The sequence below is a fragment of the Eurytemora carolleeae genome, unplaced genomic scaffold, assembly GCF_000591075.1.
Source record: "Eurytemora carolleeae unplaced genomic scaffold, Eaff_2.0 scaffold205, whole genome shotgun sequence".
Taxonomy (NCBI): Eukaryota; Metazoa; Arthropoda; class Copepoda; order Calanoida; family Temoridae; genus Eurytemora; species Eurytemora carolleeae.
Window position 1 is genome coordinate 268798 of NW_019396096.1, and position 27290 is coordinate 296087.

Genomic DNA, 27290 nt, shown 5'->3' on the forward strand with positions numbered 1-27290 from the left:
GGAATGAAGTTTTTATCGCAAACTCTGATTTTCTAATTCCATTATCTTTGCAACCCAATGTCGTTGACCATAGATATTTCAAGCTATGAATTCTATTAAATCAAATAATCTAAGTTTGAAATATCAAAGGGCTACTACTCCATCAGGTTGAAAAGATAATGGGATAAGAACATTTGAGTTTGTTACAAAAACTCAATTTCTCGACATTTAATAGTACAAGCTGAGCTATATCCCACTACCCAGTAATAAATATTTCTAAAGCTTATCAATTATTAAAACCTAACATTTATTCTGGCATTTACCGTGCTGTGTAGACAGTTGAAGTCGTGGTATTTAAAATCAAATGTTAGATCTACGTTAATCCATCAATCGATAGTAATCTAAATTTTTAACCATGTTTAAATTCAACGTTTTTTTGAAAAACAAGGTAAAAAGCGTGTGTAGATGTACAAATTAATAAAAACACTGGAATAATATAAGGGACTGAACACGTGATTTCAAGTTACCCTCTTGTAGTAGAGTGACATATATGATTCACACCTTAAACCTTTGTCCGAGCGAGGAGGACGTATGTAGATATACTTATTCTTGTTAGAAAAGATTAAGTTCCGAGAGACTGAAGTTAACAGTAATCAGACTAAATTAGTCTACTTTAGAATAAATCAGACTAAATTAGACTACATTAGACTACTTTAGAATAAATCAGACTACTTTAGAATAAATCAGACTGAATCAGACTACATTAGACTACTTTAGAATAAATCAGACTAAATTAGACTACATTAGACTACTTTAGAATAAATCAGACTGAATCAGTCTAAATCAGGATACATTAGACTACTTTAGACTAGATCAGACTGAATTAGAATAAATCCGACTAAATCAGACTGAATGAGACTAAGTCAGACTATTTCAGACTGAATCAGACTAAATCAGACTAAATCAGACTAAATCAGACTAAATCAGACTAAATCAGACTAAATCAGACTGAATCAGACTCTTTTTTGGATGTAGTACAGAAAACTTAAAAACCGGTTTAAAAACCAGATGAAATCAGATTAAATAAGACTGAATCAGCCTGAATCAGACTACATACGACTAAACCAGACTACATAAGACTGAATCAGACAACACACGATTGAATCAGACTAGATAAGACTGAATCAGACTACATAAGACTTAATCAGACTACATAAGACTGAATCAGACTACATAAGACTGAATCAGACTTGACCAGACTGAATCAGACTAAATCAGATTAAATAAGACTAAATCAGATTAAATAAGACTGAATCAGATTACATAAGACTGAATCCGGCTGAATCAGACTACATATGACTGAATCAAACTACATAAGACTAAATCAGACAAAGACTAAACCAGATTAAATCAGACTAAATAAGACTAAATCAGATTAATAAGACTGAATCAGATTACATAAGACTGAATCAGACTGAATCAGACTAAATCAGATTAAATCAAACTAAATCAGATTAAATAAGACTAAATCAGATTGAATAAGACTAAATCAGACTAAATCAAACTAAATCAGATTAAATAAGACTAAATCAGACTATATCAGACTCAATCAGACTAAATCAGACTGAATAAGACAATTTGAGATCTTAGAGTTGAATTAAAACGTCAGTTATTAGTTTCCATATTTCTATGATATTCATGGTTGGAGGGAGCTTGACGCTTGTTGGATACTTTGATAACGGATTGGATCCAGTCCTGGAGTTATCTTCTGATGATCTTGACTCAATGGTCTGCTGGATGTAGGAGAGGAGGGTAGATGGGGAGGGTTGGATCCAGTCATGGAGTTATCTTCTGATGATCTTGACTCAATGGTCTGCTGGATGTAGAAGAGGGTAGATGGGGAGGGTTGGATCCAGTCCTGGATTTATCTTCTGATGATCTTGACTCAATGGTCTTCTGGATGTAGGAGAGGAGGGTAGATGGGGAGGGTTGGATCCAGTCCTGGATTTATCTTCTGATGATCTTGACTCAATGGTCTGCTGGATGTAGAAGAGGGTAGATGGGGAGGGTTGTATCCAGTCCTGGAGTTATCTTCTGGTGATCTTGACTCAATGGTCTGCTGGATGTAGAAGAGGATAGATGGGGAGGGTTGGATCCAGTCCTGGAGTTATATTCTGATGATCTTGACTCAATGGTCTGCTGGATGTAGAAGAGGGTAGATGGGGAGGGTTGGGTCCAGTCCTGGAGTTATCTTCTGATGATCTTGAATCAATGGTCTGCTGGATGTAGGAGAGGAGGGTAGATGGGGAGGGTTGGATCCAGTCCTGGAGTTATCTTCTGATGATCTTGAATCAATGGTCTGCTGGATGTAGGAGAGGAGGGTAGATGGGGAGGGTTGGATCCAGTCCTGGAGTTATCTTCTGATGATCTTGACTCAATGGTCTGCTTGATGTAGGAGAGGAGGGTGGATGGGGAGGGTTGGATGAAGATGGATAGTAAGGAAGCGAGGAGTAATCAACAGAAAAACATGCTGAAATAGGTTTTTATTAAATTCATAATTCTAAAATAGTTTCATAAGGATTAAAAGGATAGAGAATAATGCAGTAATATCAATTTGATGGGTTCTATGCATTAACATAAAGAGACAAATTTTTGAAAACAAAATACAAAAAGGTAAATGTTTGTTAAAATTAATATTTGTTTTTCTTATTTGTTAAAGAAATTGAGTTTTTGGAACAAAATCAGATATTTAAACAATCAATATCTTTAGAACTCGATGTTGTCAACCTTTGATATTTCAAACTCAAATTATTTGATCTAACAGAATTCAAAGTTTGAAATATCTAAGGTCTGCAACATTTGGTTCCAAAGATGTAGTGATAAGAAAATAAGAGTTAGTGGCAAAGACTCAATTCCTTTATTATATACATATTTATGCCTTTTAAAGGGACTGTTAACATAAAAGTGCCCACTCTTTACAGGATAAAAATAGGAAAGATATCTTCGTTTTTCTGTCTTAAAAAGAATACAAATTCTCTTAAATTCCTTGATTGTCTCTGCTGTATAAATCCACAAGTCCGCAATTGAAAACTATAGATAAGATAAAAAATGAAGTGCAAAGATTTAAAGGGTAGTTTTGTGAATTAGGTCGACAAGCCCTTTAATGCTGAGAAAGCAATGGTTGCGAAATAAACACTGCAGAGTTTCGTGAGCTCAGTCTTATCTTTTGATATTTATTAAACTAGAATTCAGGGATGTGTAAAAACATTTGATTAATAGAATACAAGAATTCAACTGAAGAAGTCACCAGGTTTAATGTAAAGTTAAGAGGTTAAGAAAGAAGAAAAGAATGAAATAAATCTTGAGGGAAAAGGGTTACAGCAAAGCAAATGAGACAAGAGAAAATAAGGATAACACAACTTTGAGCCAATTTTTTATCGCCTAATCCCCCCTAAAGCAACAAAAAAATCCTAGGACATTTTTTCCGCTTTCTATTTTGAAAATCACCATTTTATTAGATTCCGGGTAATGATATTGTAAAACAATCACAGAACCATAATACTTGTAAAGAAAAAAAAGAGGGCTATGAAACTAGAAAAGAGTAAAATATAATAAACAATTAAAATAGGAGAGTCAGTAAGTTTCATGTAAAGTTTTGATAATGCCAAACATTTACTTTTTATTAGACTTGATTGGGAACCCAGCTTTGCTTGGACACTTAATATTTCACTTAGGCTAAGAGAATTCCCGTGGTTCCAAATATTTTTAAAAATTATAGGCCAACCGGTTTGAGGATTTATTATATATGATTAGACAGGTAATGTTGAGTACAGATAAATGTGGAAATTTTAAACTATCAGAGTGTTCTTTATTAATCAAAGAACCAGTGATTAAATTTTAAAAGATCTAAGGAGAGAGCGAAAGTTTAAAGAACCTGAAAAGAGAAAATAAGAGAAGACAGTTATTGTAATATAAGAAAGATAATCAGACCAAGAAAAAAATTTAAAATATTCTGCATACCATCCAGAATACTAAATACATATTACTTTATCAGCTGTGTTAAGAACCAAGTATTAGCCTTTAAGGGGGGGGGGTGCAGATAATGTAACCTAGTTAAATAAAGTAAATTTAAGTGGACAGAGTGAACAGAAAAGAATATTGGGAGAAAGTGATAATCTGCATTAAAAACATGTATCTATCAATAAAAATTGTAATTTAAAAAACATGAAAATAAAAATACCAAATTTGTTAAAAAATTACAAAGAAGTTAGAATTTACCTGTTTTAGTTAGTTTTAGAGGAGGTAGTGTCAATGAACCTCTTTTCTTCAATTTTCCAATCTTAGCTCGAACTAACGAAGAATCTTCATCTAGTGAGTCAAACAACAACTTCTGTTTCAACAACTGAACTCCAGTTGAACTTGAGGCAACATCCTGGCAATAAAGATGGGCATAGTTTTTTTAACAAACAAATTTTTTGAGAACGAACAAAATTTTTTATGAAAAAGAGTGTCGTCCAGAAGAAAAAAACGAACAATGAATGAACGAAATGGATCGTTCAGAGAAATGAAAACATTTTCGTTTTTATAAACAACGATAAAGATAGACAAAAAAGAACAATTGAAAATTGTTCAAACGAACTTGACAAAACTTTGGTTTTTAATGAACAAACTAATTTTACAAAAAATGTATGAAATGGATGGAAAATGAACGAAAATTTTTGAAAACGAAGGAAATAAATTTGTTTTTAACGATTGAAAAAAAAACTAACGAAACGGGTCGTTCACGAACGATGAACGAGCGAAATAAAAAAGCCAACGTGCCCATCTCTACCTGGCAACATGTGAGTAGAGAGCTCGCTATATCTTGATCACTGTCAATATACTGAGAGTATGTTCGGTTTAATCGTAACCTTCTCCCGTCCGAACCAGTTCTGCCTCCGGTATGGTTTTGATTCTCTGGATCTATCAGTCTGACCACGTCTAAGCTGGACCCGGAGAAATCTCGTGAGAATTCTGATTCTTTATTTGTCAAGTTTAGAACCCGTGTGCGTCCTACCTCTGTCAGGGCTGAGTCTGAATCTGTCCAATCAGAATTCTCAGAAATTGGCGAAATTAAATTTCTTTGAAAATCTTCTTATCAAACTGTTGGACAGAGAAAGTTTGCTGGTATCAACTTAGAATATTTCAACATAAATTATATTCAGAAAAATCCAATCTGCTTCCTGAATTGCAAAAGAAGTAAATATGTACAAAAAGTGTAAAATTTGTTAATTTTGAATTTACGTTCTATAAAAAGAAGGTGTGAGGTATTTTCCCGATGGCGACTTGCCAAGTGACAATTTCCCTGGTGGCAACTTCCCTAATTTGCAATTTCCAAAGCGGCAACTTCCCAAAGGTTTGGTTACACCTTCTGAGGTGCCGCATGTTCAATGGGGCTGAGGGTTGCGGCTAGGATGGGCTTGGGGGCGGAGTGCTGCAGCTAAAACATGCTAGGGGCCGAGCGCTGTGGCTAAGACAGACTTGGGAAGTTGCCGCTTGGAAAACTGCACATTTGGGAAGTTGTCCCTTGTAAAATACTCTTAGGAAGTTGCCGCTTGGGAAAATGTCGTTGGGAAAGTACCTAACATAATAAAACACAAGGGATTATAAATAATAAATAAATAATCATTTTTAGGTTTTATAATTCTGAAAATGGATAATCAATATTTGACGACAGCTTCGAACTATTGTTGAATGTGAAAATAGATTAAAGTTGATGAAAGAATTGAACACAAACCCTCAAACTAGAATGCATTTACTGTTGAAATATTAAACAAGTTTTAAACACAGTCTTTAAACAAGTTTTTGAGTGCTTTTCAATCAAATACTTTCATATTTCTTTAAGTTTTGGGTTTAAGGTTTCATTTGAAATACAACTTTCACCACCTAATTTAAGATAAAAGGGAAAAGTTTTTTTGCGCATTTCTTTAAAGAGTTTTTTCTTTTCAAGATAAAAACTTTGAAGTAAAAGAATTCTGCCTGGATGTATTGAAAAAGCTGGAGTGGGTTCATGTTGAATGTTTGATCCCGGATCATTCTCAGGGTCTTGGTTCGGAGCTTGGTTACTATCCGTCCAGGCCTCAACCCCTGTTGGAGAGAAATCAAAGGGTTTATTGTCAATAGGGAGTCCAGTGAGAACTGTTTGAGTGGATAATCCTGAACTTGGACTTTTTATTCTCTTCTCTGGACTTTCTTCCCCTTGTAGAGTCCCTTGGAGGACTAGTTTTGGACTGTTTTTCTTTCTTTTTGGATGCTTTCGTCCCTGTTTTGGTAGCTTTTCTCTGTTGTCTGCTCTCTGTTCTTTAAACTCGTCATCAGCCATTGATCTTTTTCTGTCTAAAGGTGAAAGCCTTTTTTTCCTTCCTTTATTTTGTTCAGTTCCAGTTAGACTTGTACTTTTTGTCAGCTTTGCTCGAGTTGGGTTTCCTCGCAGTTTATTCAAAGATTCCTGAAATTTTAAAGAATCTTAGAATTTTTTTAATCTAACCATAGCTGGGAACTTTATAATCGTATACCCTTAATCCCGCTGAATTAATGTGAATATCCAATGTTGACACCTTTAATTTCCTGCTTAATCCACTCCTTTTTCTTTCTTTTTTTTCCGGCCTAGTGAGAGTTGTTTTATTAAATGGCGCGAAAAATTTCAAATTTTTTCGAATTTTTATTGGCTGTTTCAAATTTTGCAAACCCCACTCTAAACTAAAAATTAAATTAATGTTGAGAATTTAAGCAAATGAGGAAATCAAACGTTAATCTCAATATCCACAATTCTAACGTTTTCAGCTCAGAGCTTATTTTTTTTCAAAATCCGTTTTAATAATTCGCTAAAAAAAATGTTCTCTTTGACGGGTTAAATTAAATTTTCTCTCATGAGGCTTAATCCAATCAGAGTTTTTTTTCATAAAATTTTAAGATTTAAATAATTAATCTAAACGTTCATATTGTGGATAAAGGAATTGGCTCTTTGCCACACACTCGGATTTTCTAATCCCAATATCTTTGGAACCCAAAGTCGTAAACCTTTGATATTTCAAACTTATTTTTTTATCTAACAAAAGTCATAGTTTGAAATTTCAAAGGTTTACGACGTCGGAATCCAAAGATATAGGGATTAGAAAATCAGAGTTTGTTGCAAAGAGTCAATTCCTTTAAATCAATTGTGGCTTTCCACTATACTAAACTTCCAAAAAATTAAGTTAAATTTTTTTTTTTCCTGTTAAATGTCTCCTGCCGTTTGACATTTTATGAAAACTAACCAATTTTTTTTCTACGTCAACTGTCATAATATTTTTATTGGAGTTGCCTCAGTAACAATAAACTGGAAAGTATTCCAAGCATGAAAAACATTTAGAAACAAATAATCTTTTTCTGAAATAATTTCTATTTTGAATTCACACATTTTTTTATGTGTTGTAAACTTGTAATATGAGAACATGATTTCAAGTCTTCTCTTTGAAACCTAATGTTTTAAGTTATATTGTGAAAATCACGATTTGTAGTGAATATTTATAATTTATATGTATGGAATTAATATTTGTTTCTATCAAATGTGTTGATATTAAAGTATTATGTTAAAAAAAAACTTGATAGACGAGTACGTGCTTTGACTTCTTCAACTAAATTCAAGTGAAACTTAGGAATATCCATTTTTTAATCAAACTCAGGACTTATAGATTTTATTATTTTCTTAAACTTAGAGAATATTGAGCGATTTTGATCATGTGGTTTATAGAATAAAGTTTGTATGATACATGTTTTACCAACAAATATATCATGAAAAGGTTGAACTGTATCTTTTTTATGACATTAAATATCATTTGGCTAAATAAGAATCAAGTTTAATATACATATTTTACACGTTAAAACAACTGTACAAATATTTAGATTATTAATCCACCAATAATAATATATAAGAAAATCTGCAATATTTTTATAGATAAGGTGAAGAAAGAAAAAATGGTGGGATGTTAATAAACATTTCATAGCCGAAATTTGAACAAGCCATCCTAGTATATATATATATATATATATTACCCCTTTTGGTTCTAAAGCATTCATCTGGTGAAGTAGTCGGCCTGGTGAAGCAATAATTGGTTCTGTTCCATGAACACCCAGAGTACTCCTCACTTTAAACCTGTCATCGGTGTGCGCAGTCTGATAAACATCAGTTGGTTATGTTAACTTTTGGCAATTTTTATAATAGAATAGAAATCATATCAAAGTGTTCAATTGACCGACTAGTCAGAACCCTCTGATAGGATTAAAGATGTTCACATCAAATTGATAAAATTTCCTATCGTTCGTTTAAGATTACATTAAATACAAATATATAACTTTAAGAATATTTTATAATAATAATTCGAAATATACAACAATAAAATTCACTGTGACTCGACAAAGTAAAAAATTATATGAATAGCAGCTGAAAATTTGTTGCTGAGGAAAACACACCTTTAAGAGGAAAGAATATCAATAAAAAACTTGTCCGCACGTGCTTATTTTTAAGAGAAACAAATCACAATACCCTTTTTGCAGGTTTACAATTACATCACAAAAGATTTCCCGGATTTGTGTTTTCTTATACTTACATTAGTTAGTTTGAGAGGATCCCAACTGATCTTGTCTCCAGCAGAAACCGGTTTTCTTGATCCACAAACCTGGTTAAATTGATTCAATTGTTTGAACATTTTAAAAGAATTAAGTCTTTGCAACACAAACTTAAATTTCCAAATCTCTTTAACTTTGCAACCTGATGGTAAAAACCTTGATATTTCAAACTTAGACTATTTGATCTAACAGAATTTATAGTTTAAAATATTTAAGCTCATTGGGTTGCACATATATAGGGATAAGAAAATCAGGGTTTGTTAGATAAATAGAGAACTAAGCACTGACGAACGACAAACTCTTATTTAAAATCCCTCTATCTCTGCATAATTATTTGTAGTGTAAACCTTCAAATGTTTAACTTTGACTATTTGATTTAATTGATTTATTAATAGTTTAAAATATTAAGGGGTTAGCGCGGCATCAGGTAGCAAAGTTAAACTCCTGAAACGCTTTGTCTGATGAAATATTAAATAAATGTGCAGGTTTTCGTTTTTGAAAATTAATTAATTTCCTGTAAGGTTCAAAAGTGACTTGCGTTTTTCTTGTTTCAGACACAATGATCAAATCAAAAGAATAAAACACTTTTCATGCTATATGGTTTCAATAATAAATGACTAAAACGATGTGAAAAGTCCAATTTACTCATTTATAATGAAACGTTTAACTACTTCATCAAGAACTCAATGGGTTTGTTTACATGAGAGTAGAAATGAATGGGAATGAATAATTAAACATCCAAGAGGGGAATGGAAGGGAATCTCTGTGAAAGTATAAAAAGTTTATAAAGTCTAGCATAGCATGCAATCTGTCTAATACTTTTCCCTCAGGGAGTTAGAGTTATATTGAGTTTACACCATAAACCTCTTATTCGAGTCAATTTTTTAGAAAAGTTGTTAAATCCGACAGCAAACTTGTACTTTCCGTGAAAACTCTTAAAATGTGTATTTTTGACACTAAGCAGAGACAAAATCAATATACTTTGGCGGGCTGTGGAAGCTCCAACATATTTTAGTAATGGTTGTTAGAATCTATTCATATATATATTAACTAAATTATCCTGAAACCGTTTGTTCAAAATAAATTCATTTTATTCATTCTTATCATGGAAACACAAGACAAATGCATTTTAAGAGGAGTATTGTAACAAAAAATCATTCACCACCTCTGACCCCCTAAAATACCCCAACGTGGGGGTGTTATTTAGATAAAATGTTTGTTCTGGTAACAATTTAAGCTTTAACTCTTGCTTTACGCCATTTTTTTTGTCCATCGAGAAAAAAAACTTTTGAGGATTTTTATGAGAGCATTCGTGGAATGTTCAACAGTTCTAAAACCGATATTTTTTCTATACAAAATATGTCAATTTTTTTTATAAAACCTTTCTTGGGATCGGGGGCCCAATCGGTTTAGTCGTTTATGGGCTAAAAAATACAAACAAAAATGCCAAATATTAAAGAAAAATAAGATTAGGGTTTCAGGGTTCAACTCATGAGTTGACATGAAAATTAAATGTATATTTCTTTTTTAGCTTTGTGTGAAGAAAAAATGTAGTTACAATGAGCATACCAGTATGGTCAACTTTATATGTAGAAGTAGCATTTTCTGTTTGTCTGTTTTTTTTTTTGCTGATTGTCTGAATGTCTCATAAAAATTCATGAACCCTCCACAGATTTGTTTTAATTTTAAATTGGTTTAAATCTCCAGACAACGCTGGGTTCCTGCAAGCTAGATTTATACATTGAATCGTGTTTTTTCCGTGTACAAAGTCAGCCATGTTTGCATAATTTAAGGGTCACATATATATTCTACTAGAAGGGGATCTTATATTTGTACTATTGTTCACCTTACTCAAGCTGATTAAAAGTCGGCAGGATACTTAGCAGGTGTTTACAGTTTATTTTATTTTAATTAATCTAGTTTTAATGAAATTAAATTTTACAGTTAGTTACAACTGGGATTGTTAATCGTTTTTGAAAACGATCGTCAGACCATCGTTTTGTGTTTCGTTTTTAGATTGCTTTCTAAAACGCTCGTTTCGGTTTTGGAAAATAACGATCTTTTTCATGAACGACCCACTCGTTTTGAACTTTTAGAAAACGAATAACGATCGTTTTTAAAAATGATCGTTTTTATAAAAGTTTTTAGCGACCGTTTTTTATACGATTGTTTTTAGAAAAACAATCCTTTTAGAAAAAAAATTGTCATTGATGAATATGTTAAGGATCTTTAACGAAGGATCGTCGTTAACAATCGTTAACGAAGGGTTGTCGTTACCGAAACAACGAACTTTATAAAAACAGTCTTCCTTGAAAAAAATTACATGCAATTTTATCGAATGTTGTCTTACATGAAGTTAAAAGTTGTGGGGGGAGCTAAAACTTCTTGATATTTTCTTTAAATCTACTCAATGATAAGTACAGATGTCCTTCAGGTTGGTTTCCCCTCTCCTTCTCTGTTCGTTCGATCGTTAACGATCGCTACCAAAGGGTCGTCGTTAACTTCTTTAACGAAACGACGAGCATTGTAAAAAAAACGAATTTCTTAAAAATGTCATAGACCTTGGATATGTCAAACTAAGAGTTATGTTAGATGAAATACTAAAAGTTTAAAATATAGAAAGTTTACATCATCAGTAAGCAAAAACATAGGAGTTATAATTTTGAGTTTTTGGCAAAGACTCAACTCCTTTGTGGGTGAAAATAAAACTGGATGAGCTACGAGGTTCCAAAGTCTGGGATTTGACCTTCTCTGTATATCTAGCTTAGTGTGATTAACACTGCATATTAGACATGAAGAAGGTAAATCTGTTGCGACTGGTAAAACTATGCGACCTTGCAGCTCCTCTAGTTTGGATTTTACGCAGAAAGTGACAAAATTTATCCTACTTCATATAAAAAATACAAAACATTTCTGGTTTAAAAAAGATATTATTTAAAATAGATCAGATTTCAATCCTTCGTTTGACTTACTTTAACTTTGCGTGACTTGTACCTTAGCTTTAAAGCAGCAGTGTAAAGAAGAAAAGAAAGCTGGAATATCAGAACGGAAAAAGCTCCAAATCCCCTAAAAAGATTAATAATTAGTGGAACAATAAGATTATCGTTCTATATGTCTGGTCCATTGTCTGGAAGAATTGAGCGTAAAGTCTCCATATTGTCTCAATACTTTTGTGCTTACACACACATTTGGCTTTAAACAAGAACATAAAAAGAATATAATGCAATTTTGTCAAGTAATAATTTCTCAACTACCAATTTACATATTTATTCTAAGGATCACCCTAGATGTTTTAGCTTCAAACTACTCGAAATCTTTTTTTCTGGCTTTCATTAACAAAAAAGTAAAATTTGAATGAGTTTGAAAATTATTATTAAAAAATCAAATCTTTTTTTAAATATATCACAGAAAACTATAGAACTGTTGCAAGGTGGATTTAAGCATTTTTATCAAAAAAGTGCCAAATAGTTTCAGAAATTTCTAGAAATTGTGTGTCCAAAAAAAATTGGCATTCTAACACTTTTTAGCAGTTTCACATCCAATGTTAACTGAAACTTGGCAATCAAAGACATGATAATTTATCTCTAATGTCTATATCTGCTTTTTATACTCATGTACTTTCTGTTCACCAAGGTTATTAGTACTAAACTTTATACTCATGTACTTTCTGTTCACCAAGAATAGGAGTACTAAACTTTATACTCCTGTACTTTCTGTTCACTAAGAATATTAGTACTAAACTGTATACTCATGTACTTTCTGCTCACCAAGAATAGGAGTACTAAACTTTATGCTCATGTACTTTTTGTTCACCAAGAATAGGAGTACTAAACTTTATTCTCATGTACTTTCTGTACACCAAGGGAGTACTAAACTTTATACTCATATACTTTCTGTTCACCAAGAATGGGAGTACTAAATAAACCTTTACGTATTTAGTATATTCAAGCTTTAGTTTGCGAACAAAAATGTTTTAAATTTCTATGTAACCAAAAAAAGGAACTGAGTTTTTGTTTAATCCTTATATCATTGCAACCCAATGTTGTAGATCTTTGGTAGTTTAAACAATGAATTCTGTTATATTAAAAAGTCTAATTTTGAAATAAATAAAAGTTTTGCAAGAATAGTTTGCAAAGATTTTGGGATTATAAAATTTAAGTTTGTGGGAAAATGGTTCCTTAGTCTTTCTAAAACTTGTGAATGTATAAAATTAAAAACTAAAGGAGATACCAATAAAAACGTACCAATGATGTCGCATACATTTCACCTGCTCATAAGGTCTAGTTTGCACGTGAATTTCAACTTTAATTGCTACCGAAAGCTTTTCCTTTTCCATAAAAAAGTTGTGTAATCTTTCCAACAAGTTTAAAGGGAGATATAAACTTGTTCTTTAACTTTTCATCCTGCTTCATCCTCTTACAAGAATATGCTTTATCATTGTTATTCAGTCAAAACAATAAAATACTTTCAGAGATATGAAGATCTACATAAATTGCTATATTTTCATAAGGAATTAAAGAAGCCAGGCCTGGTAAAAAAACTGAGTTTTTGCCACAAATATAATCCCATATCTTTGCGACCAGATGTTGTAAAAATTCTGTTAGATAAAATAGTTTATAGTTCACTTATTTGGATAATTTCATAGTAAACCAAACAGCCTATTAGCTGTTAATTGATATTAGTCTCACTTTTCAAAGACAACTGAGGCCGGACAAAAAAAACGAGTTTTCGTAGACGTTTTTCAGCAACGACAATCCAAAAAATTTAAATTTATCATACTTCAATGCCATTATGTGATAGCTATTTATACTAAAATATGAAACTTTTGATATTCGAGTTAGCGCTAAATTTACGTTTTGCGTATTAAAACGAATAAATTGTATATACAAAGACGACGTTCTCTACGAAAATCAATTAACCATTACGCAATTTCGGTTCCTAGATTTAACTTTGCGTTCAATGTAAATGAAACATGCATCCTACTTGCAATGATGCATTAATGGATTTTTACCTTCTTTTGATATTTGATCTTCTTTTCCTACTCTTTTGATAGATATCAAATTGGAAATGGATAAAGGCTCAATCATTATTTTAACTAGTTTTATTTTTTTTTTTGCTTCGTTGTGATATAATTTGTATAAAATGTGTTGAGGGAGAGATAAAATCTGGTTTGCGAGAAAACCTTTGGTAAATACTAAATTAATAATAAATAAGGATATCCATGAGTTCCACAATTTTTTTTTTCGTTTGCTTGCTCAAAGAAATTGCTAGAAAAATGAGTACAAATTTGACTCCAAATATCCACTTTTCATTTGTTTAGTGCTCGATGGCAAGTTTATAAGCTAGTTCTATATATCCCATAAAATAAAGTATTTTAGAATATTTATATATATTTACTTTTCTGTATATTTGTATCCAATAAACGTAATACATGAGAACCGTAGAGAAAAATATGTCAATTTTTAACTCAACACTTCTTAGAAATCCGTCATTGGTTAACAGAAAAATTCGCTAAATTTTCAGTTTCACTATTACGAAGACAAATTGCGGCTTAAAAAGTGCAACGTGTTATGGAAGCGCCCTGAAAGCCTATGTAATCAATAAAAAAAAACAAATAAAAAATAAAAAACAAATGCTTGTTGATAAATGAAGATATTCCAAAAGTTTACTATTATTTTTCTTCATGAAAAATATCTATTAAAGCTTACATAAGCTATTTAATTATAATATGATTTGTTATTTTTTATTTGATTGTGCTAGCACACAGTTTTCACAATACAAAGTTAGATAACATTGGAAATTTTTTAAATCAAAAATGTCGTAAAAATTATATATTTTTGATGCAACAAAACAATGGAAGAACAACATGGCCTTTAACCCTTTTCTTTAAAGCAAATTTTAAAATGGTATTAAAAGATAGCAAACACCTTTGCGCTCTAAAATCATAGATTAATAAAAATACCTAAAAAAATGAGAAATATGATCTGAAATAATAATTGAAATACTGAGAAATATTATCTAAAATAATACCTGAAATACTGAAAAATATGATCTGAAATATTAATTGAAATACTGAGAAATATGTTCTGAAATAATGATGAAAATACTGAGAAATTTGATCTAAAATAATACCTGAAATACTGAGAAATATGATCTGAAATAATAATTGAAATACTGAGAAATATGATCTGAAATAATGATGAAAATACTGAGAAATATGATCTAAAATAATACCTGAAATACTGAGAAATATGATCTAAAATAATAACTGAAATACTAAGAAATATGATCTGAGCTGAAAACTTTAGAATTGTGGATATAAAAATTAATGCTGGATCTTGTCTTTTTGTCAATCTCAAGATTGATTTAATCTGAAGAATGTATCCTCAAAAGTGTACATCACTTAACCAAATGGTCCGAAAAGAGAGAAAAAGAGTGGACTGAGCATGGGAAATTAAAAGTGTTCACATTGGATATTCAGATTAAGCAATCGGGATTAAAGATATCCAATTCTAAAGGTATCAGCTCTGAAATAATACCTGAAATGCTTTGTACAACCCTGCACCAATCTCCTGGCGTAGTTTTCCCGATGAAATGAGAAGCAGGGTCGGGTGGATTAGAAACTCTAAAGTAAAACAATTAAACGTTTCTGTACTTTTTAAAACAGATAGTTATAGATAACAAATAATAAAATCGATTTTCTCAAAAATAATTATTTTAAGTTGTTTGCAAGCCAGAAACTTTTGATCATTTTGATCTCCATTTTTTGCATAGTAACGGATTAACTTAATTCCTAATCGTTATCCCGTGGTAATCGTACCTGAAATGCAGGCATCATGCATTGATCCGAAAATAAAATGATTGGATATCGAGATCAATTGTTCAAAATAAACGATACTCCATACAAAAGTTCTAACTTTTATGTAGTTAATCTCTTGATCAACATTGATATTGATCTTCAGATTAACTTTATTTCCTTTTCAATATCCCGTAGTGGTCAATATCCTATACAGGGAAAGGTTTAGGCCAGGGATCAAGTATTCATCCTCAGATTTAAAAGTTTCCAAATTAGACATTGAGATCAAGCGTTCAAGATTAACAAATATTCCACGTGCATAAAAGTTATGACCTCATGTACCCTTGTATTAAAGCAGATACAGCTGCAGTTTCTTGGAGGTATGAAAATTAAGAATAACTAAATATTATTATTTAGCTATTTTGTTTATAATAATGTTTAAATAAAGAGTGAAAACATCGTATCTTATCATTAAATTTAAAACAAGAAAAAAATTATGATTTTAAATTGAAAATTTCAAATTTTCCGCATTAATAACTTCTTCCCATAGTTTTAAATGCATTTTTTCAGGATTAGATTTATTTTTTTACACCCTGTTTTGTATACCTGAGTAAACAACAAAATCACAAAGAAGTATTCCTATTGGTGGAAGGATCCAACCATGAAGACCAATCACAAGCATTGTAGGAACATACAACCTAATCAATAACATTTTTAGACTTCATAGCTCAAAATATCTAAGGTCTACGACATAGGATGCAACAATGTAGGGATCGGAAAATCAGAGTTTGTTGAAAAGACTTTGATCCTTTGAAAAAAAAGATTTTTTAGACTTTGTTTTCTTCGGTTAGTTTAATGTAAAAAAAAAGATTTTGAACTTGAATCGATAACTAGATTTATTTCTGTAAACGACCTTGAATAATAATATGAAATTAAGTGCTTACAATATATGAATGATGGTCACCAGGAAATTGGCAAGCGTAGATTTCTCCAACTCCTAAAATAAAAGTAGGCTTCCGTAGAACATAGAATAGATACATAAAATACAATATAGATCAAGGAGAATTGAATAGAAGGAGGGGGCGATAGGGTTTCCGTACACTTTGCTGTGACGTTTTTGGACTGCTGAAGAACTATTTTTTTCGTAACAACAATAATAAAGATTGTAACGCAAAAACTAGTTCTTCAGCAGTCCAAAAACGTCACAGCAAAGTGTACGGAAACCCTATACACTTCTATTCAATTCTCCTTGCACAGAACTAAATAAACCACTAGCTATAGAACCCAGCGTTGCCCAGGGTACTCACAGTTATATATCAGAAAATATAAAAAGCAATTAGATTGAAAATTAGTACATTAGAAAAATAAATAGACATGAACTTAGAAGAAGAGAGGGGAAATAGATGAATAATCGCCTAGAAAACCCCTTAAAAAAATTTTTTCTTAAATTTCTGACAAAGTTTAAAATTCTTGAATTGTGAATAAAATATCAAATATGACAATGAAGTATAATACAATATTACAAAATTACAATATTATTCATGAAAACATCTCTATTTTCTTAAAGGGACTGTAGACGTTATTTCAAACGGCCCTTTGCCTGATCATATTTAGAATTTTTTATTCATGGGTTCCCTTGATAAATTTTAGCCTATTTGATTGTATATGAATTCTTGAAAACTACTACACACACTTTTGTCGGAAAGTTTTAAGATAAACACACGGAGTTCTCTGCTGTTGATGATCAGCACTAAGATCTAGACAACTCTGAAACTTAGTCATCAAACTTTTGGACAGTCTAAACTTTAAAGTGTTCAACGCTTTGGCCTTTGGGTTTACCTCACAAACTCACTTTTACTTTTTTGTAGCTCTAGACATATACATTTTAAATATGCAACGCGATTCTTTCTAGTTTAAAGTTTAAAAAGATTAATTGGCAAAAGACTGCTCAATTTTTGCGTGAAAGTGTGAACACCTTGGTTTGCAGTGTCAGTCTAATGTTTAATAGATGCCGTTGAAAACCGGACATACAGGGTGACCCACAGAACATTACAGTTGATGAATAGATGAGAATTTCATCTTCCAAATACTGTATTAGATTTAAAGACTTTTTGCAGTTTAGTTCTGTAGAAAAATCTTTTACTCCAATATATCTTAATCTGGGATCGATTTTACTATAATAAAACTGACATATAATTCTCTTTGGTATCAAACAACTTAACATGGAATAAGACATTTTAAAATATTCATCAACTGTCATATTTCGTGGGACACCCTGTATATGGGATCACTTAAACTTACGTTTACAGTCCCTTTAACAAAATATTGTACAAATTATTAACATATTTGTCTTGTACAATACAGTTTAATAACATTCAAATATCTCTTTCTACGTTTCTATAGAAAACTTACGCCAAATAAAAAAACGTTCGATAAAAATCTAAAAGTTTTTTAATGATACTTTTTCTGAATGTTGTAGTTCAGAGTAAAATCAAACCTAGGTGCAAGGTCACAAAGACATCAAGTGATTTCGCATAAATTATAGATATTGCCTTTTTTGTCTATAGCACGCACCTCTGACCCTTTAGCAAAAGTAAATTAAACCTTAAGTCTGACCGCGTCAACCTTGTTGCGCCGGCTAGTCCTATTGAGTGTCTGCCCGTAAAAGTGGAAATTCCCGAGATTTTAAAAAAAGGCATTAAAGAGAAATTTATAAGATTCCTAATTGCTTTATACAATGTAAAAAATTACCAATACTTTCAATAGAATGCTTTTATTGGACACAATCAATTCTAAATTGTAAATATCAACATTAGGATTAACATTTCAGCCATTGAAACATAAATGTTTTTTCTTTGTTATAAAACTTGTTGTTACCTTATAATCTATTCTGGAGACAGTGCTTGAATTATGAATTTGAACCTGTTTCTGCAGAATACAACAATACAATAACAATTCAATTATGGTTTTTTATTCATTATTATAGATAATAATTTTATTCTGGAATCAGACTGAACCGGAAAATTAGTCCATAAAGTGGAATTTTGTGATTTTTCCAAAAAAAATTAAATGTTGAGGTTCGGTTGAGATTCTTAGAGTTTTTTCGGAAACGAAAATTTTGAAAGATAGCATATATATTTCCGATATTAAGAACCGTAAATTTCCGTTTTACTGATTAGACAATAAAGCTTTTTTAATAATATTATTTCCCGAAATTTAGCTTTTCAGGGTATATCTTGGGAACTAATATTTCTTGAGCTAATACATGTGAGTGGGATAAAATTAAATGGCAATAAATATTCTATAGCATATTGCAACTGACACATCCTTATTATATAGATTTATTTCCTAATAAAGTTTAAAGTTTTGTAAGTAAATGAATTTTTATAAATATTTATTACCTAATAAAGTTTGAAATTTAATAAGTTAATAAATTTTTATAAAGATGAATAACCTAATAAAGTTTTAAGGTTTGTAAGTTAATGAATTTTTATTTAAAAACAAAATAGATATATTTTGATAATAATAATATATTTTCCATATCAAATTCCTGACCTCATATATGTTCTAGACTAAAAAAGAAAACGAATCATATTATTTGTTGAAAAATATGAAAAGTTAGTTTGAAAACAGTTTATTGTGTATTATGCTTCGATTGTAGACTCGTTATATTTTATTATATCAATTATATTTTATGAAAAATAATACACCATTATTTAAAGTGTCTTCCGCTATATAATGTCTAAAGTTTAAAGCTGAATCCCGAAAAACTTGTCGATTTGACCCGACACTTAATATTTTGGGACGTAAAGGAAAAATATTTCAGAGCAAATTAAAAAATGGCTTTCCAAAAAAATGTTTTATATTATCATAATCTGATAACTTGGGCAAAAATCTAAATAATTTGAAAGGAATTTAGTTTTTTACCAAAAACTCTGATTTCCTAATTAGAAATACCAAAAGTTTACACCAACAGCTTGCAAAGATATAGGGATTAGAAAGTTTAAATTTGTGTCAAAGACTCAATTCCTTCACAAATATAAACAAATAATTCGAAGGTCAACCCCGGGTAGGCAATCTGAAATTAAATCTGTTTTCCAATTTGATTCTAGCAACTGATAAAATATTGTTGTGAATTCAACCAGGCCTTAAACTTTATCAGGCAACAAAATTATGGTTATCCTAATTTTAACTTTCAGTAAGTTAAAATAAAATCCAGTTTTAAACAGTTTCCGTTAGAAATAGAAGGAAGCGAATTAAGGATGATATCTAAATCTAAATATTGATTTATTGTAAAATTCTTAGAATGATTACATAAACAAATGTATGTTTGATGAGGGAGGGGGTGCATTGTCGACATGAGCCCCGCGAAATAACCTCTGTAGCCACCTGATACGCAGAATCACCTGACAAACCGCAAAACCGTCTCCGTCCCTATCGTTACGTACGTTTCCAAGACTCTGTCATTCTGTCTTCGCGGGGCTTGGAGGCCATTCTGTGTATCAGGTGGCTCCGGAGGTCATTTCGCAAGGCTCATGAAAGCCCTGTACTCCCTCACTCGTTTGATTTTTAAAATATCAATACATCCCCTGTGGACTCGTCAAGCTTAAGTATATTGCGTAAGTACGGTTATATAAAAGTTCTGTACTTGTGAATGTGGCTTTCTATCACAATTATCACTTAGTAAACATAAATATTTAGCTTTTTGATCATTTAAACATTTTTTGTCAGCGGATTCAAATTCAAAATGAATAAAAAACAACTTTGTAAATTTCAGAAACCGAGTGCATCTCAAATGTAAATATTCACTGAATTGATTGATTGATATTGTATTGTTCCTTCTTGATGTAGATGAAGGCTATAATGAAGCCCAGGATGAGAAGAACCAGGGACACGCAGAAGATGCTCGACATCGAGATAAAGAACCCTGTCATCAACACCAACACTCTCAACCAAAAAATCCGGGGGGGGGGGGGGGTACAGTAGGGTATTTTAGGTGGGGTTTTAGTGGGTTTTTTGTCACAATACTCCTATTAAAATGCATTTGTCAAAATGAATATATTCTGATAATCTTTTCGTTTACAAACATTGTATGAATTGTAACTTGCATTGATTAATAATGAGTTCAATTTTTAATTAGTTTTACCCTTATATATTTATCCTTAAATGGATCCCGTGAATCCGCTATATATTTAGAATGTCGTCTTTGTTAAAGCTAACTATTTCGGGGGAAACAGCTTATAGCTTTTTTACACAAAATTACAATTTACAACGGATTCAAGAAAATCTAGATATACAAATAGATTCTAAAAACCATTAATAAAAGATGTAGGGGCCCCACAAGCCCGCCCAAGTATTGGTTTGGGCTCTGATTCGTGTACAAAATATTCGTTTTAAGAGTTTTCACGGAAATCACCAGTTTTCCCTTATAATTCGGAAACTCAACTTAGAGGCCCTTTTTAAAAAAGTAATAATCAAGCGACCGAGCCTTATTTAACCCAAGGAAGAGGTTTATGGTGTAAACTCAATATTGCTGCCCCCCCTCTGATACCCTTTGTGGGGGGAGGGGGGGGGGTGTAAATATTAAGTTCAAAATTCAGGGCAGGAAAATTACAAAAATTATTCTTTAAAAAATTCTGTGAATTGATATGAGGTTTATAAAAAGGTTGCTTCAAAGGAATTAAAAATGAATAAATGAAAAAGATTTTTTTTTAACTTCTGATAATTTCTTGAATCAACCTGTCTGTAAAAATGAAATATGTATTTTGTGTATTTTGCCACTAAATAACTAGAAGAAAAAATACAATTTTTTTGCAGAGAAGAGAAGTCATAAAGATTCTTAAGTTTTTCTCTTATTCAGAACTTAGACATATTCCAATTTCATATATCAAGTCACTGTTTAAGATTACAGCAATTGAAAATGATTTACTGTTAACATAAGAAAACTCCATAACTTTTCATCAGACAATGGCTTGATTGGTACCGTTGTGAAATGCCTCTCTTGCATGTTGGATGGGGGAAGGGGGGTTGGGGGTCACTAGAAATTTGAACCCCATTCTCTTTTATTCTCCAGAATACTGAAAACTTTACATTTTCTTTTTTAAATCTCAAGTGTTTTGCTTTATTCTCAACCATATTGTAAACTCTTAACACTGGACTGAAGAAGCCCTTGTAAAAGTGCTGACTTAGCTTTTCTTTATCATTCGTAAACTAAAGTAAATTAAAGGGACTACCCACGGAATTTTAAAATAACCCGTCATTGTAAAATTGCAATTAAACATTCACAATTGTGACCTTTTAACATTTATTTTATGATCCATGATTGATTGAAGATATTTCAGTTTTTTTCCGAAAGTTAATAGGTTATGGGAAACCATTTCTTGAAAGGGGGTATAATGTTGAATTTTGTTGAAGAAGGGATTATCTAGAAGGGTTCAGTTAAGATCAAGATAACAGTCCCTGAGAAAAGGAAAAATTCAGGTTTTTTAGTTTTCTTTCAGACATAGTGTCTGGAAATCTGTTGAACATTTAAAAATGTTTTCAAAAAGTCTCTAAAATAGCCGTTTTTTGAAATAACACAGGTTATTCTTTTCCGGGGTGTTATGAAGAAAAAGAACTACAATTCGCAGATCAGGTAAAAGTGATAAAAGTTGTGTTTATGTTCCTATTGGGAGTTCAGGAATACAGAGAACAACAGACTGAAAATTTAAAAAAATGATTAAATTTTCATACCAAAAATCATTAAAGTGATTTTTAAAATTCTATTAATCGTTTTTTATAGTTTTAAAAGCTAATTATTTTAGCTTTGGAGGTTTAACATTTACCATTATTGTACATTTCTTATTCTTTTCAGAATGAGAAATTTGTAAATGTTTGAGGACACTTTAATTATCTTTAAGAAATTACGCAATGTGTGTATGTTTTAAAATGATGTATTTTTTGAAGATTTAAAAATTGATGCAGAGAAATACAAACAAATAAATTTAAGAATATATTTTAAGAACAATTTCTGCAAAAACAAATTAGTGTGCAGCTGCTTCAAAATCTGTTTTCCTAAACATTTTTAAAATCAAATTTAACAAAAGAAACAACCTGTAAACAAGAGCAGTAACAGAAAAGCCTATAGTCAAATTAAAACAAATAAAAAACGTTTTTTGGAGGAACAAAAAGATTTAGAATTAGGTTCTTGTCAGACAAAGCTTACAAATTTTACTAAATCAGAAAGTTTTATATAATAGTTTTTGCAACTCTCGGCCTTGACGTATCCTGCATAAAAATAAAAAATTAAAATAAGTTCCTCACCTCTTTAGCCCTAGATTATAATTTGCAGTGAAATATTTATAAACAGGGTAAGCCTTGAAGATATGAATGTAATTAAAACTTACTTTTTCATACTGAACTGGGTACACTTTCGTCACAATCACAGATACGCTAAGCAAAAAGAATATGTTTCATGAATAAGGTATTCGATTTGTAGGGAGGGAGGGGGTGCAGAGGCGCCATGCAAATCTGGAGGCTCGGAGGGCATTTTTGCGGGGGACCATGGCGCCTCTGCACACCCTCCCTCTTCTAGGGCGCTTGGCAACTCTTTTTCTAATAAAAATTTTATTTAGATTTTAAATGTTGATTTCGGAACCAAAACTTTCTTCGTACATCTTAACTTGAACAATGTCGCGTTTTCTGTTTCCATTGATGGATTTTCAAAAGAACTCTAAATCGAAATTCTTGCAAACATAAATTGATTAAACTGATTAGATTAAGAATAACCCTTTCCCATCATGTGAATTACCACAAAAAAATTTGCTTGATAAGATTAGCTGTTTTGACGTTTACAAACAGCTAGCCAAATATGTATTTAGATCAGAATGTGATGAGAAATTTTAATTTTCAAAGTTTTAAAAAAACATTTCACATCAAAAGGTTTATAATTCTAGCCTAAAACTAATAAAAAAAAACTTTAAAAGTTGAGAAAATTTGTTATTTGAAACTCTTTTAATAAAAGTTTACTTATAATAATAAGTTTCTGATGTGTAAATAAATTGCAAGTTAACTTTTTAAAAATATTTTAAACCATTTCTTCTTTTCACTTCGCAATGAAGGAGAAAATGAACTAAGGAGAGGGGCAGAGGGTTTATTTACAGCCTACAGAGTGTCCCATAAAAACGAATTTGAAAGGTCGCTTTTGATCCTTCAAATAATTTGCGGAATTTTATTCAGAAGGGGTCTGCCTTTTTGGTGCCTACAAAGTAGCCGGAGAAACAAAGAATTTTGCTCATATTTCGACATTTTTTGTTTTATTTTTAAAACATTTTAATTTGAACGAAATTCTTAATACCTCCAGTAACATTGACAGCACAAAAAAAGGCAGACCACTTTTAAAAATGGCAGAACTACGAGAATTTTGTGATTATTGTCCAACAAGCATTGACGAAAAAATGCCGCAAAAAAAATCAAAGATCAAGGACGATCTTTAAGTCGTCTTTTTACTGTCAAATTTCGTGGGATACACTGTAAATAAAAATAGTTTTATCGGAAACAAACAACATAGCTTGCTGAGCCCGGCCTCATGCCCTGAGTAATACTCAGTCTTGCTTCCAATTTTTGTTATTGTTTACAATAAAACACGATCCTGATCTGTTCAAATATATGTCATAGCGGAATGTGAACAACTTTAATATCCCTGAGTGAGAATAAATCAAGTTAAAGGGGTGTCCTAGCACTCTCATTTTTGATACTATCACCGTGAAATTTTGCGACTTTTAATGAATAGTAATTTAAAGCATGTTTGGTAAAAAAATGTTTTTTTTTATTTATAGGGTATAAGGGTACAGGGCGGAAATAAACTAAAATAGCCCATAACTTTTGTGTGATTAATGCTACAGATCCAAAAACTATATTTTTGAAAAGCCCTTCTTGAAAAATGTATGTAGAAACACTTTGATATTTGTTTAAAACAAAAAAAAATATTTATTTTTAAAAATATTCCTTAGCACTCAAACTATTAAAGTAATCGGTCTAATTTTTTTTCTTTGAGTATTATATCAATTATANTGAGAATATCCATGTGATGAGAATACCTGAGTGAGAATATCCATGTGATGAGAATACCTGAGTGAGAATATCCATGTGATGAGAATACCTGAGTGAGAATATCCATGTGATGAGAATACCTGAGTGAGAATATCCATGTGATGAGAATACCTGAGTGAGAATATCCATGTGATGAGAATACCTGAGTGAGAATATCCATGTGATGAGAATACCTGAGTGAGAATATCCATGTGATGAGAATACCTGAGTGAGAATATCCATGTGATTAGAATAATCCATGTAATCTGATCTACGGGGAAAAGGGGATATCTCCCTTCAAAATACAGGATATTTAAATTCATGATTTTTAAAGGCGAAGAGAATAATAACCCATAATCATAAATTAATATCATTTAAAACTTATTTTCAAACCTTTCAAGCCTCAAAATTAACCCGTAAGAACAACTAAAAAAATGTTAAATGTAATTTAAACTTTTGCATTATGTGATATCTTGGGATAGTTCAACTACTAATTATTAATTCTGATTTCAGGTGAAACAAATCATGACAAAGAAATTGAGCCATTGCCATGCAAACTCAACTTTTCTTATCTCTTTATGTTTGCAACCTGATGGTGTAAAATTTTGATATTTCAAACTTAGATTATTTGATCTAACAGAATTTATATAAGGTTGTACAGATAAAGGGATTAGAAAATGTGAGTTTGTGGTGTTGACCTAATTTCTTTGTGGAATCTACTCAAATAACCTTGTATGCACTGTTATAAATAGTTAGCTTGAAAAGCCTGTATTTCCTATTGGAAGAGCTGAAGCTAGAACTTTATCTATCTTGAGTAGACCAAACATAATAATATGCTGAACCCAGACAGACATATTCACAAAACTGTTCATCCAACACACTGTCGACCCAAAATCAAAACTTCCTGAAAGAAAAGTATTATGTATTTTTTGGAAAATGAAAACAAATGGTAGAAAGTCTGATCAAAATTCCTTAAAAAAACGAAAGTTTTTTTAAAATTAACTGAATATTCCGTTAACAAACGGAATTTAAAACAAAAAGTCGATTAAAGAACGAAAAAATCGTTGAGTTGATTTATTTATTGGAAAAGTCATTACGCTATATAATCTAAAACCAAATGATTAAAAAAAGACCTTAAACTAAAATGCTTTACAGCTTTACAAATTACAATGTCTGTTTAAATCTTCTAAAAACTTCATGATAGATAAATATGTATTATGAAAAAGTATTATTACTTATTTTAAACCCTTAGCCTCAAAGACCATTGTAATATTGAGCTTAGGCCAAATAAAATGTTCATTACGTAAATACATGGGCTGGCAAAAGTTCAATGTTTTATACTATTTATGACTTGTTATAGTGTTTATGGTTTGTTATACTATTTATGGCTTGAAATAGTGTTTATGGCCTGTTATTATGTGCATGTTTTGTTATAATTGCTATGTTTTGTTATAGTGTTTAAGGCTTGTTATAATGTGTATGTTTTGTTAAAATTGTTATGGCTTGTTATAATGTTTATGTCTTGTTACAATGTTTATGGCTTGTTATAATGTTTATGGTTTGTTATAATGTTTATGGCTTGTTATAATGTTTATGTCTTATTATATTCCTTATGGCTTGTTATAATGTTTATTGTTTATGTCTTGTTATAGCCCTTATGGCTTGTTATAATGTTTATGTCGTGTTATAATAATGCTTGACATATAAATTATATATAAATTGTGGAAGTAAAATGCATGTTAAAAGAATTTGTATAGATTCCCATGTCTATAACAACACTAAATATGCCAATATCAGAGAGGCGTAAATATTTGAATTAAATATTGAATATGTTAAAACCTTTCTTTATCATTCTTCGACGGTTCTAGCTTATCTACAAGACAATCAACATAGTAAATAAAATCATGCATCAACTATTTGAGTCTATCAAGGCATGATCCCTTAGACATCACCAAAGACGACCACGTACAAAACGCTAGTGTCTATTGTCTACATTGGAAAAGTCTCCTTTTTAAACAATCCCAATGAGAAATATTCCATGTATCCGGCAGAATCAAAATTTTGCTCCTATACACAGCTAAAGAAATAAAGTACTTTGCAAGATTCTTTTGGAATATTTGCCCTTGAAGAACAATATATTATAACAATAGGATGTGCGGACAATAATAATTCATCGAAATAAAAAAAAACTTAAATAAAAATAGAAAAATGTTTTTTTAAAGAAAAAATTGTCGATTAATGAAATATACCAGTAGGTTTTAAGAACGTATCATTTCTAGGAGGTTTTAAGAACTCTGTTTTAAGGACTGTATTTTACCAGTAGGTTTTAAGAGCTCTAACTAAGAGGTTTTAAGTACGCTAGCATGAGGTTTTATAAACCTCTAATTTCTAAATTCTATGAGGTTTTAAGAATCATACTAGGAGGTTTTAAGGACTCTACCAGGAGGTTTTAAGAACTTTACCAATAGGTTTTAAGGACTCTACCAGGAGGTTTTAGGGACTCTAACAGGAGGTTTTAAGGACTCTACCAGGAGGTTTTAAGGATTACCAGAGGGTACTAATTTACAATTTTTACATTATGTGTACTGTTGTATCATTTCATGTACTTATGTACTGTAGGTGTTTTATTATTGTTCTATGTAAAGTTTTTACCCAGTTTTCAAGATTGCGTGATGTTAAGTGTATAGCAGTAAAGAAAAGATGGCTGGCATAGATAATAAATAAAAAAACGTATTCACTTTACTGTGTCACGTAATGTAATGTCCGAGAGTGAAACTGTGGCTCGCACTGTAGTTGGTTC

The 27290-nt window shown here is 31.2% G+C and overlaps 1 protein-coding gene across 4 annotated transcripts; it reads right to left on the reverse strand.

Annotated features, from left to right (window-relative positions):
- Window positions 1-130: 130 nt before the first annotated feature.
- LOC111694818 (uncharacterized) lies at window positions 131-25390 on the reverse strand. 4 transcript variants are annotated; one of them, XM_023463851.1, is made up of 17 exons: window positions 25266-25390; window positions 24716-24785; window positions 22807-22852; window positions 22086-22119; window positions 20260-20348; window positions 18299-18349; window positions 16366-16418; window positions 16028-16119; window positions 15165-15250; window positions 11620-11691; window positions 8607-8675; window positions 8053-8172; window positions 5998-6466; window positions 4811-5058; window positions 4258-4411; window positions 2408-2509; window positions 131-1755 (listed from the first exon to the last, which is right to left on the reverse strand). In XM_023463851.1, the coding sequence occupies exons 1-17, from the start codon at window positions 25360-25362 to the stop codon at window positions 1676-1678; spliced, it is 1932 nt and encodes a 643-aa protein (XP_023319619.1). In that variant the 5' UTR covers window positions 25363-25390; the 3' UTR covers window positions 131-1675. The 4 variants fall into 4 exon arrangements, with proteins under 4 accessions (XP_023319619.1, XP_023319616.1, XP_023319618.1 ...); XM_023463848.1 differs by lacking the exons at window positions 24716-24785; window positions 25266-25390 and adding an exon at window positions 24499-24709; XM_023463850.1 differs by lacking the exons at window positions 24716-24785; window positions 25266-25390 and adding an exon at window positions 24499-24709 and having other exon boundaries at window positions 131-2324.
- Between the last annotated feature and the right edge of the window lie 1900 nt (window positions 25391-27290).

Coding starts and splice junctions, on each gene's coding strand:
- LOC111694818 (XM_023463848.1), bottom strand. CDS start 24,671: ATGGATATTCTCACTCAGGTATTCTCATCACATGGATATTCTCACTCA. Junction 22,853..24,498: donor ACATGGATATTCTCACTCAG/GTATTCTCATCA, acceptor CTTTTTGCTTAG/CGTATCTGTGATTGTGACGA. Junction 6,467..8,052: donor ATGCTTTAGAACCAAAAGGG/GTAATATATATA, acceptor TTAAAATTTCAG/GAATCTTTGAATAAACTGCG.